This window comes from Artibeus jamaicensis, unplaced genomic scaffold (assembly GCF_021234435.1).
Source record: "Artibeus jamaicensis isolate MK-2021 breed Jamaican fruit bat unplaced genomic scaffold, CSHL_Jam_final contig_585, whole genome shotgun sequence".
Lineage (NCBI taxonomy): Eukaryota > Metazoa > Chordata > Mammalia > Chiroptera > Phyllostomidae > Artibeus > Artibeus jamaicensis.
Genome location: NW_026521894.1, coordinates 13,779,637 through 13,791,808, shown reverse-complemented (window position 1 = coordinate 13,791,808; position 12,172 = coordinate 13,779,637). Strand labels below are relative to the sequence as shown.

The 12,172-nt window shown below is 46.8% G+C and overlaps 1 protein-coding gene across 3 annotated transcripts in view; it reads right to left on the bottom strand.

Annotated features, from left to right (window-relative positions):
- Nucleotides 1-12,172, bottom strand: part of AMOTL1 (angiomotin like 1) — a 147,196-nt gene that overhangs the window by 19,343 nt on the left and 115,681 nt on the right. For all 3 annotated transcript variants that reach the window (XM_053670445.1, XM_037163451.2, XM_037163449.2), the window contains one exon: nucleotides 290-435. In XM_053670445.1, coding sequence (XP_053526420.1) covers nucleotides 290-435 — 146 coding nt within the window. The remainder of the gene's footprint in view (nucleotides 1-289; nucleotides 436-12,172) is intronic.

Here is a 12,172-nt window from a genome sequence, read left to right as displayed (position 1 = left end):
CTCGACCTTAGCCACAAGGGCTAGAGATTCAATTCCTAGAACCAGGCAGAGCTGTCTATAACAGGAGTGACCCCTTTGCTGAAGGTATTCATTTATGCCTTTCATACTTGCCTGGCTCTGGGTTGGATCAACTCTGTTTTTATTAATTTTTATTTGGGAGGTCTCCTCTATCCCTCCCCGACTTAGCTCCTTGCAGTTGGCTCTGGTTATAGATGCTTGGTTAGAAAAAGGAAATGGAGGCCCTCAGGGCTCTGCCTCCCCCACCCCGATCCCTCCCACCCCATCTCACCTCCTCTTCCAGCTTGATGACCCGGGCCTGGGCATTGCTCAGAGCCTGGTCCAGGATTTCAATGTGTCTCCGGTGGTCCTCGCTTGCAGTCCGCACTGCCGCTAACTCCATTTCCAACTTCTCCTTTTCCTTTAAGAATTCTTTATCTAGAAGGGAGTCGAGAACAAAACTCCATCTATGAGAAGGTGTTGACCCTCTGGGCTCCCTGCCAGTCTACATCTGGCAAACATTAAAAATAAAAGGCATGAAAAAAGCCGAGGGTCGAATTACTGCTTTCGCTCCCTCTTCATAGTGGTCGTGTGTGAGGTAAGAGTTTCTCCAAAAGCAGTTAAGTCTAGATACGTTCAGCTCCAGAGGTGAACGACACACGGAAACCTGTGACACCGTATTTCCACTCAATGCTGTGTGACATGTACTTTAATGATTCAAATTAACTTTTTACCTATGATTTCATTTTATGCTCACAACCTCCCATTTCTATCTTCCAAGCCAGAGATGAATGGGCAGGCAGTGCTAGCGACTGCACTGATATTCTCATGCACAGAAAAATAAAGCAAGGTCCAGAAGTGTCGGCTCTTGGTCTGGGGCCAGAGAGCAGAAGGGGCTTCAACCCAGGCCTCCCACCTCTGGCTGGATCCTCTTCCTGTAAGGACCTGGCCCCACGCTTTCTCCTGCTTCTGTTCAAGAAAGAAAAGGAGCATTGCTTTGGACTTAGGGAAACAGCAGCATAACTGATGGTGACCGCGTCTCTGCGCGTGGGGACTGAAGGCTGCCCCGTACTCAGCACCTCATGCCCCCCCCCACCCCACGTCCTAGCACCACTTCCCTTGCACAGGCGGGGCGACAGTGTCATGGGATCGGCCTTATGTATCAGAAACATTCTTCCTGTTACAAAACCAATACATTTTATTTTTTAAATAAATTATAATTATAATATGGAAAAACTTGAGTGGACCGATGTGTAAGACTAAGGGACTGGGTGAATAAGCTACTGTGAGACCTATAATATAATAGGACGTCATCATTAAAATAAGCGAATATTATTAATATGAGAATTTCATTATTAAAGAAAGGTGGCTATAAATCCCAATGTACACTCTTCCAAATGTTTAGAAAACAGAGCATATAATTATATCAGCAGCAGCAATAGTTAGAAATCGATTAATCGCACTCTGGGAGCAACACCAGCATGTGACGGTAGTTTCCTTCACCCACGATTTCCTGGTACAGCCATTCATTAAAATAACAGTAAGTGCCAATGGTAAGGACCAGCCCCATGGGCGCTGAAGCAATAGAAAGAACGCTGTACTTAAGGAGCAGAAAACACGGCTTTCAAGACAGGATGTTAGAATAAAAAGGACATATTAAGACTGCAAATACTCATTTAACAAACACACGATTTCAGAGCCGGAAGAAATCACAGGAAACACAATGGTCCAGTTCCACCCCGTTTGCTTTTTGGGTAAAGAAAGGAAAGCCCAGGAGTGAAGGCACTTGTCCAAGCCCCTCCGCCAGCTGGGGCAGAGCCAGGGCCCGAATCCGGGTCCTCTGCTGTCCCAGTGCAACGTCCTTCCCGCCTGACTGCACTGTCCCAGCATTGTGAGGGTGTGCCAGTGGGATCAGAGTGCCGTGGGACAGCTTTGGAAATGACAGACCGAGTGCGCAGCCCTGTGAAGCTAAGCAGTGGCTGTGCTGCCTAGAAACAGCAGCATCCCCTGGAAACAGAATGAGGCCACCAAGATCCCGACCAAGAGCAGAGCATTACTCTTGGGCTCTTTATGCTCCACTGCAGTGTCCAACTGCCCTCCGGCCTCCCCCTTTTCAGTGGCATTTGAAATGCTGCTTCTGAAACTTCCCTCCCAGTCCATGGGGCACAGGCATGCAAAAGGCCGACAGGCCCCGGGCCCCAAACCCCACAGCCCTGCACAGAGAGGTGCGTTTCACTCTTTCTGTGCAGAGTCACTGACATTTGAGCCCGAGGTCCCTGGGCTCAGACCACATCTCAATGGGCGTGGTGCCCACTGGCCACGTCCAGGCTCTGGAGGGCACCCAGCAGGCATGCCTGTGAATGAACCACTGGGTCTCAGAGTTTCCACTGCTTATTAACCTGAGCACGCAGATTCTCTGTTGAGGGCAGCCAAGGACACATTGATTTTGACTGTAAGCAGTGAAACGATAGACTGAGCTCAAGATGAGAAGCCACAACCAGTTTCCTGCAGTTTGCAAATTGATCACAATTATTGCTATGTCATGATGACAGCCACTTAGATTTCTGAACTAACACCTCTACCTCCCCCAACACACACGGGTGCATGTGCACGTGCAAGCACAGGATTCCAGCATTTGCTATTTCCTTGACAGGCAGTACCATATTGTGGCTAAAGAGTGGACTTTAGCATTGGGAAGAACTGGGCTTGCATCCTAGGTTCACCACTGGCAGCTCTGAGGTGCAGTGTCAAACCCCCGAGCCTCAGCTCCCGCATCTGTCAAATGGGAACGGTAAGATCTGCACCGCAGTGTGACTCCTCTGTTGATGGAGATACTACACGTGAAGTATAAAAAACCTAATATCTAGGACTTTCCCCGTAGAACACTGCCTGGTTCACTAAACACTGCTGAATGAATAAATGACTCTCTGCCATGTGTGAAGTTCATTGCCAAACGTACAATACATGGCAACACTCGTTGGATGTGAGGTATTTGGTCTCTGTCATACAGCCTTTGTTACACAGCTGTCACTGCACCTGTGTGACCTCCTGGAATCAGAAGGCTGGTACAGACAGTGGACATCCCCGGTTCCCTTCTCTGCCCAGGCTACTGAAACCTCCCAGTGCAAACTACGGGACAAAGATGTGTGTAATGGATGAAGACTCCATCAGATCTGCAATGCTTTGCAGGCCTCTAGAATTCGTGGATCAAAACACTGTCCAGAGTTTGGTGACTTTCGACTTGAGAATGAAGCAGTATCACTCGGTATCACCCTGCCTCAGAACTCCCTGTCCATGGATAGGAAGTAGTGCTCTGGATAATAAAGTTTTAAAAACAAACGTTTGTTGTGACAACAGTGAGAACAATAACTAAACCTGCTCATGTTTGTTGAATGACTGTGTTTCAAAATGGTGACATATTATTCCCTTTATACTATTATTTCATTTAAGTTTACTGTATGAGGTAGGCACCGTTATTCCTCCCATTTCCGGTTGAGGAAAATGACACCAAGAACACGCCAAGTGCCCACCAAAGTGATGCTGGTCAGCGGCAGAGCCAGAACTTGCATTTTCATCTAAGCCGTGTTCGCAAGCGTGGCTCTGTGCTGCCTCCCCTGAGCAAACGTGCAGAGGTAAAGAACTGCAGAGCAAATACAGACAGTGCAGAAGAGCTCCACTGTCACACAGCTCGTTACTGCACAGATTTCAGGAATGGGTCATACCATATTTCTCAAAATACAGCAATTATACCCACGTGTGTATTCATTTGCAAATATCAGATAATAAAGCATCTACTGCATGGAAACATCAGAAAATTGGTTAGAAGCACGGGTCTAGAATCAAGCTGCCCGGGTTCAGATCCAGCTCTCCTACTTATGGTTTTGTGACTTTAGAAATAGAGCATTTTTGTGTTTCGGTTTCCTTACCTTTAAAGTGAGGCTCACAACAGCACCCACTTAAAAATGCACGTAGAAAGCACCCAGTAAATGTCAACTATGATAATACCGTGGTTACTGTTACTGCTCTGCAAAGTGTGACAATTTCTGGGACTACCCGGTGAGCAGGACATACTGTTCGGCACTCAACTGGGTGGGAAGAGAGGCAAGAACGTGGGCAAAGGGAGTGTGCCAGCTGCTCTAACAGGCAATTGCACGAGTGCTCTGGGAACACAGAGGATATCTAATTCAGGCAAGGGGGCAAGGAGGGGCGAGTCAAAGCAGGGAGCCCACAGGATGGGGCAACTGTGGCCTTTGAACTCCCTGCAGACTTGGGGACTGAGGAATGTCAGAGCCGTTTTAAAAGTCATCCCTTGGGAGATGTCAAGGGTAAGTCCCAGGGGTGAAAGCACCTCATGGGAAGGTCCTTGCAGTTTATTATTAGCTGAGCCCCTTGGGAGGGATCTCAAGAAAGATCAGCCTCACATTGAATTTTTGGTTGGGTTCCAATGTATATACTGAAAATTCCTAGAACAGGGGGTTGACACAAGGGAACTCTTGCCCAGAATGGTCTGTTTACTCAGTGGATATGAATTACTCTGTACCGTGTGGAGCAGGGAGTTGTTCAGCCCAGTGGCTCCGGTCCCATTACACAGAGATGCCTGCTCAAACACTGTTTACTCTGGAAACCACAGCGATGGCACCAGCTTTGTAATCAAGCCCACTGGTTTGCTTCTGGCACCTTCACTCCTGCTTCACCTTGAACACGGGCTTCAGCCCTGTGCCACCATCTCCTCAGATGGAACTAACAAGGTCGATTTCCCAAGACTGTTGTGAGGGTCGAAATGACTTGGTAAAATACCTACCACTGGGCTTGGCACATAACAGACACCTAAATAACAGGAGCTCACACGTACTACTGGGGGCTTACTACGTCCCAGGCACTGTGCCCTGAACTTTGCCACAGAACCTCGACTCCTCACCACTCCGCTGCACAACAGAGAAAACTGATGTGCAATGAGCTGTGATACTTGTACAAGGTCAGAGGGTAGTTGGGCCTCTGCCCACAGGTTAGTTTCTCTGCTTGAGGAAAGGGGAGCGGATGGAAACTAGTACTGGGCCCAGTGATTCAAAGATGCTCCCTCTGTATGTGACCCTCCCACTCCTCCAGTTTCTGGGTAAGGTCCAATGTGGACCATCCGTTGAAACTATTTCTTTTTTCTCTTCTGAGCACTCAGGAACCGTTTACCGATTGGACTCATAGCCATAAGCAATGAGATCAGCATCGCCCTTCCAAATTTTCTAGGAATGAAAACCACCTGGTGGCCACTGTTCTAGCTCCATTAACCTCTCTCCAAATCTGGAGTGTGCTTGCTTCTGAAAAAAGACTGGCCATTTGACACTGTGAGGATCTGGGGCGAAGGGCAAGTAAGAGGGGCACAGGGCAGCCCAGGGAAGGAAACCTCGTTTTGGTGTGCCTGCTGCGTACCAGCGGAAACCCAGCTCCAGCCAGAATTCCCCGGGATTGTGATTTCCTGGACCCTTCTAGATGTCCGAAGAATATGCTTTTATAGACTATGAAGTCATCTCAGATGCTGACCTCTGATAACAAGAATGACGTTGGCGGTGAGTAAAGCGGCTTATTGCTAATTCCTGAGGCACGTGAGTGCATACCGGGGCCTGGCTGTGCACAGCCTGCTCAGACCCAGGCTCCAGGGGTGCGGGCTGGTGATCCCACGATGGCTGCTTTTCGTGGTGGTTAACTTAGGCAGGAAAAACGATTAATCCTAGACTGCTCAGGCAGAAGGAAGGTCCAGCAGCCATCAAAGGAACTGAGGCAGTGGGGGCTCTCTGCAGAAAGGCTCCTGGGCTGGAGGGACAGGAATAGCAGGAAGTCAAGGGGGTGCCTCGGGGACAAAGAGCTTCCCACACAACTTCCTTGCCAGGCGCCCTCTTCACATCTTCTCCCTTCCTGCTCCTGCTTTGATTTCAGCAAATAAGATGATCAGATTCCATGGGGGCTTCTTCTGTAAACCCTTTGCTGTAATACTTCTCTTTAGGTGGTCTTCAGTTGATCATTCAGGATGACTGTCCAGTAATTTAGGTCAAATTCCAGTTTGGTCCTGGGAGGAAGTGAGTGTGCCTTCCACCTCCCTGAAACTATTTCTGAGTTACTATATGAGCACTAAGCTTAATTGCTGGCTGAACCACGGATGGTGGGTCCCAGTCACCTCTGCCAAGAAATATCGAGGGCTGGGCACACGTGGGGCTAACAGCGAGGAGGTACCATGTGCTGCGCTGCTAGTCTTTAATTCAGTGCTCCAACTGACAGCTGGAGCTCATGAGGAGGGCAAAGCTTTAACCTGGCCCTTCTCAGGGCCAGGAGTCAATTTCTAGGCCTTCCTCACATAATAGGTTTTTGACGAATTTTCCCCTAAGCCCAATGTCGCTGGTGGGGCAGAGTCGCCCAGCTGCTGCCAGCTTGACCAAAGAGTGACTATTCACTGGAATGCTTGTAAGGTTAAAAAAAAAAAGGTCTTCTCCCTCTTGTCTTCTTTCAAGGTTTGGCCCTTTAACTGGTGGGGTCATTTCAGGTTTACATTTGTCCTGCACTGTGTGTGTGTGTGTGCGCGCGCGCGCGCGCGCATGAGTCTGTAGACAGAAACCCAAACTAAGCTACTTCTGTTCAGGCTCTAAATCCCGTAAGCTCACACAGCAATGCACAACTAGTGCGTTTTGGTGCCTGGTTCTGCAGTTATTTCTCTGGCAAATCTCAAAGGTCCTCGTTGCCTTGGATGGGGAAGAGGGAGTGGTGGTGACAGAGTTAAGGGAAGAGGAGGCCGGCACGGTCCAACGAACCTCGACACTGCCGGTGACCATAAGTCTCACTTTGACGGATGAAGCGGATGCGAAGAGTGTAAGCTCTGGGCCTCCCTGGGTGAAGACAGCTTAAAGGACGTGGCCAGAGAAGAGGCCAGACAAAGGAGAGGCTGGGCGGGGAGGCCGAGGGGGCACAGCTGAAAGCGCCTGGGCCACCTGTGTGTACAACGGGGGCCCCAATCGGCACTGGAAGTGCACTGGGAGGGGGCCTGCCAGAGGCTAGTACGTCCTGATCTGGAGATCTACACGGAGTGGACAACCTTCCCAGTGTCTGTTCAGGTAACGCTCTGTTTTGAGCAGCTATCCACCGCAGTCCTCCATCCACAGGGCTAAATTCCGGCAAGAATCCAAGTCTGCATTAGCTGCCCCTGCCCACCCCTCCCATTCGACAGGATCAAACCTGAAGGGCCATGCGACCCAAGATAGGCCAATCCAAGTCCATCGTCTCCGGACATTCGAGTAGGAGCCTGGGAGAGGCAGCGGTGCAGGCAGGCCACCTAGCTCTTGGGCTGGTAGCCACATTCCAGCATGTGTTTTGAAGAAAAAGAGAAAGCAGTAATGTAAAAAGTAAAAAATCAAGCAGATGGGTAAAGAAAGGTGGGTGAGAGTCCATGGTAAGAAGGAGAGGGAGACAGACAGACAGACAGACACACACACACACACACAGACCCCTAAATATGAACTGTGATTCTCAGACACACCAGCCTTGGTCCCTGGCCCAGGTGGGGCCTGCCTGCCCGTCTTGCCCAGGGGCTCCATCACACACCTATGTCCTTAAAATACGGTCCTTGTATTTGGGCTTAAGCTAATGCAAGTGGGTTTTTCCTTCTGTAATGAAAAGATCACTAAGACACTCTTCTTTGTTCTTTATATCTCTACTCCCTTCCCCACCAAGGGGACTTGGGAGTCTGGTAAAGGTTAAGATGATGCTAACCAACACTAATTGCATTAATTCTGGTTACCAGAAACTTCTCCACAGGCTGATGAATGATTCTCTCTTATGAAAAGATGTCCAAATACTTATTTGCCGTATTACCCCTAAAATTTCTCCTCCTGTTCCTTCTTCCTCAAGGATCCTTCCCTCAGCCCTGAGTTCCCTGGCACCATATCCTGCAATTCGGAAGAGAGGCTACTCCGTGCGGAGTTTATTTCATGGGTTGGCTACAATCTGTGGGGTACTTGAAGAGTCAGCTCTATTGGACGATCTTGTTGACACCAAGAGTAATTTCTTTCTTCTGAGGTTGTAGGAGTGGGAAGTCAACAGGAAGGTATTTCATTTACTTCACTGTTTACAAAACTATTTAGGTTCATTCGGCGCCAAAGATATTCTACACGCAAGCGCTCGTTCTTAATGGGCTGTGGGAGTCAAACTGATGAACCCAGAAAGAGACCCCCAAAATATAACCCAAACAGAGCACTGCTTATATAAGAGTGATCTGTTTATATGAGGATTATTTTGATGCGAAACAACATGAAAGATGATCCATCTTTAAAAGCCACAATCATTAATTCAGCAATGAAAAAGTAATATATATAAAGCTAACCCCATAAAGCCTCTGGCTTGGTTTTCTGTTGTCTTTTCAAAATTTGCTGATAAAGTCTCCCAGGTGAGGAACCTTGTTATTTCCCGAGAGCGTTTTCAGCTCCGTGAGGTCCCTGTACCCACTGCAGGTTGCCATGGTTCCGCCAGGCAACGGGAGACAGACAGGCTGTGAGTGGGGCTGTGAGTGGGCGAGCGGCTGAATAGTCTATTAACCAGCACAGGAGAACCCCAGTGAGGGCTCGTCTTAGATGGCTGAGTGAACTGTTTTTAAACGAATTCTCTGACCAGGAAAATTCAGAACAGGAGTTCAAACCAAACTGTTCTGCAGAACCCTGGGTGAGAGAGAAGGAAGGATGGGGGGGGGAGGAGATGTCGGGGCCAAGCAGGAAGTAGGGGGTGATGAAAAATGCACCCCTGTCTCAACCAGAAATGTTTTTTGGTTCTTGTACATTTGACATTTGGGGCTTCCAAGTAAGCGTTCTTTTAAACAAGCACTCTGAGTTTCAAAACCACTGGTTCAGACATTACAAAAAGAAACAAAGATTAGTGGAAATGGCTGCTGTTAAAATGCAGGAAAGAAATCCTCTGGACAGATGAATCCATATAGGAGAGTGAGACAAGAAGGGTTTAATCAAACTTGGTTGCCCTGATTTAAAAGGAAAATAGAATTTCTCCCTTTTACATAGTACGATGGCAGTAAAATGACTCTCAAACCCTAATTAGTTTTCGAGGACTATCCTAACGCTACACACTCAAGGAGTTTTTCTGATTCCGTCAGTAAGGCGGATCTCCTGCACAGGGAAACCAGCACACGCACTCTGGGCTGCGGGGAGTAACTGGCCAGTGTGCCCTGGCCACACTGTGCCTCGCGCTCCAGGAACAGACGTCTCTGCCCCACCCTTCCTTGTCGGCTCGTAGTGTGTCTAAACCCTGGCATCTCTGCAGGACTGTAAGAATCTAAGCTGGCAGAAGTATTTCTTATATGAAGTGATAGGACAAGTTCAGGCAACAGCTTATTGAATAAGAGGATGCTATTACTGATACATGATCAAATTCTAACTCAATCTTTAGAATAAAATTTTAAAATAATAGTTTTGTAGACACTTAACATTGCAAAGGAACCAAGCCTAACCATCAAATCTTCCATTGATCTAATGGAGGAAAACTATACATTTTGGTCTTCACATACATATAATATTTTTGTTACTCTATATAATTTACCTATTGCCCTTCAGTATCCAGGCCCCAAAGTGAGTTTCTGGCACCGAAAGTCAAATGTCTCAGGTATAATTTGATAAACTATTTATATGAATCTCAGCACAAGTTCTCTTGAATGTAATTTTCTCTTATCAAGTCATTTTTCCTATTGCATTTGAGTTCTCGAAACTGTACTGACACACTGAGGTATAATTTAATTTAACCTTCATAGTTTTTTTTACATATGTAGCTTGCAATTCTGCTTGATTGACTATATACCCATTCATCCAGTTCAGCTTCCACATGCCCTGTTCAGTCTTCCACTCTACTTTCTTTTTCACTTAAAATAAAAATGTGTTGCTACTTCCATATCACCACTGACAGCTTCATAGCAAATCAGGCAAGAGACTGAAAAATGAAAATGCACATAAATACAGGATGCATGGGGCATTTGGTTTTGACTATACACATTTGTGAATCAATGAGAAACCAATGTAAAGACTTAAACTTTCTATAACCACCAAAGAACAGAAGTCCTTTTTTTTGCCTTCTCTCATGGTGATATAAAAACATGCACAACAGACACTTCTATTTCCAGGACTGAGAAAGTCAGAGCCTACCAGACGACTGAGCTCCCCATGCAGAAAACAACAGTAAAACCTGGGCATAACACAGACAGCAGCGCCGGGAGGTAGTGAAAAGTGAACTGGGGCAGACAGAGGGTGGGGCGCCAGCTCCGGGAGAGGAAAGGAGGAGCGAGCGCCACAGACTCTGCAGGTGCTGTGTCCTGACTGTGGCGGTCGTTGCATTTCATCGCACTGTGCTCTTAGAATGTACAGTTTTATTCTAGTGTATATAAATACAGGTATGCATATTATTTTAGGTATTTATACCTGAATCAATACCTAGATATTATAGGTATATATTATTAGCCACATGGTATATACCTAGATTTGTTTTAATTAAGGCATTATTATAATATGCATATGTAAGACTAGGGTTTTTAAGTGGGCCTTTTGAATGGCTTAACATCAAAACCTGGCCCGAAGGCAGAAGTTCAGGCTGGGGAAGTCGTTCTGTGTGGTACAGAGATGGTTCCTTTTGGGATGTTCAGAGAGGAAGCAATGGGCTGCCTGCCCTCACATTCTCCCCTCCTTTAACTTCTGCAGCCCCTCCCACTATCACTTTTGTAACTTGCTCTGAACAGATCCTTTTTTCCCTCTTTTTTCTACCAAACTAGTCTTTGTAAGCAAAAAAAAAAAAAAGAAAATTAGTAACAGATGTTAGCTTATTTTTAATGGTCTAAGACCAAATTTTGTGGACTTAAAGCAAACATTTTATGCCCTCAAAGTTCTGGGATTCCATTAAGATATAGCTGTCTGACCTCACTACATACAATTCATGAACCAAAAATAGTTTAAAAAACTAGCTGTAAGAAGCTACACCACAGACTTACTCATTGCATCTGCTTATATTTCATTTTTATCACAGAGAATGAAAGGTTTAATTTCATAGACATTTTGGGAAAACATTTTTTTAAGACTCTAAACTCTATTCTGGTCTCAACGGTTTTGTTTTTTTAATATCTGAAGAGACACTAGATTATCAAACAAGGCCATTTATTGTAATTGTCTCTAGATCAAAGACAGATGTAGAAGTGAGAAGGACGAATTGTGAATTTTAGGAGTTAGAACTCCCTTGAGAACACCTGGACACATTATCGTTAAGTCAGAGTACTAGGCTAAATAATTTGCATCCAAAGAAGACTTCTAGTACAAAATTATTTACATTTGCTTCCTGCCCCAAATTCTTCTAGGGATAAAAATGTGAAGTTTTCATCACCCTCTCAGAGCCAACAGAGATGGCTTTTGGAGGAAGGAAAGAAAAAAAATAAGAAAAAGAATGTCCCAGGTGATACTGTGGTTTACCCATAAAACAATAAAGGGGCTTTGGGAAAACCATTTGATGCTTCTGGGTTGTAGTTTCTTTGTCAGTGAAACATGGAGGCCTCACTGGATAAGTTCTAAAACCAGGGGGAGGAGTCCAACGCTGCCACCTCTCACAGGACCATGTCTCCCCACCTTCCCGGGACACGAGAAGTGGCTCCCCAGCAGCACCTCAGTATGAGCAGGAGCTCCAGAGTCCGAATGACCCAGGTTCAAAATCTGCCTGCTCTGCGCACCAGTGTCTATGGCCCCAGCCAAGTTACTCAGTCTCCCCGTGCCTCAGCGTCCTCATCTATTATATACTTGTAATGGAGACAATGTGGCTATAGAGGCTCACGGTAAATACTCAGTTAGCACTTAAACAACCATGTCCAGACAGGCCTGAGGCGGGACCTGAAGGGGAGCAAACCTGCACCACCACCTGAGGATAAACTTTTAACCATCAGATCCACAGCCTCCAGAGGCTGCCATTCACAGTGGCAATCAAACGGCTTCTTAACGAGCTCCACTTGCAGGACACATGCACTGCTGGGGACCAGACCTGTGACCTTTAAGATCCTCTGTGAGCCTGTTATTTAAGGTCTGCAGTCAATTGCTATGGCATGATTTGCAGCACTGCCGAGAGGGGCAGCCCTGAGACTCACCACCCAGGCGGTTAACGACCACGACGACCC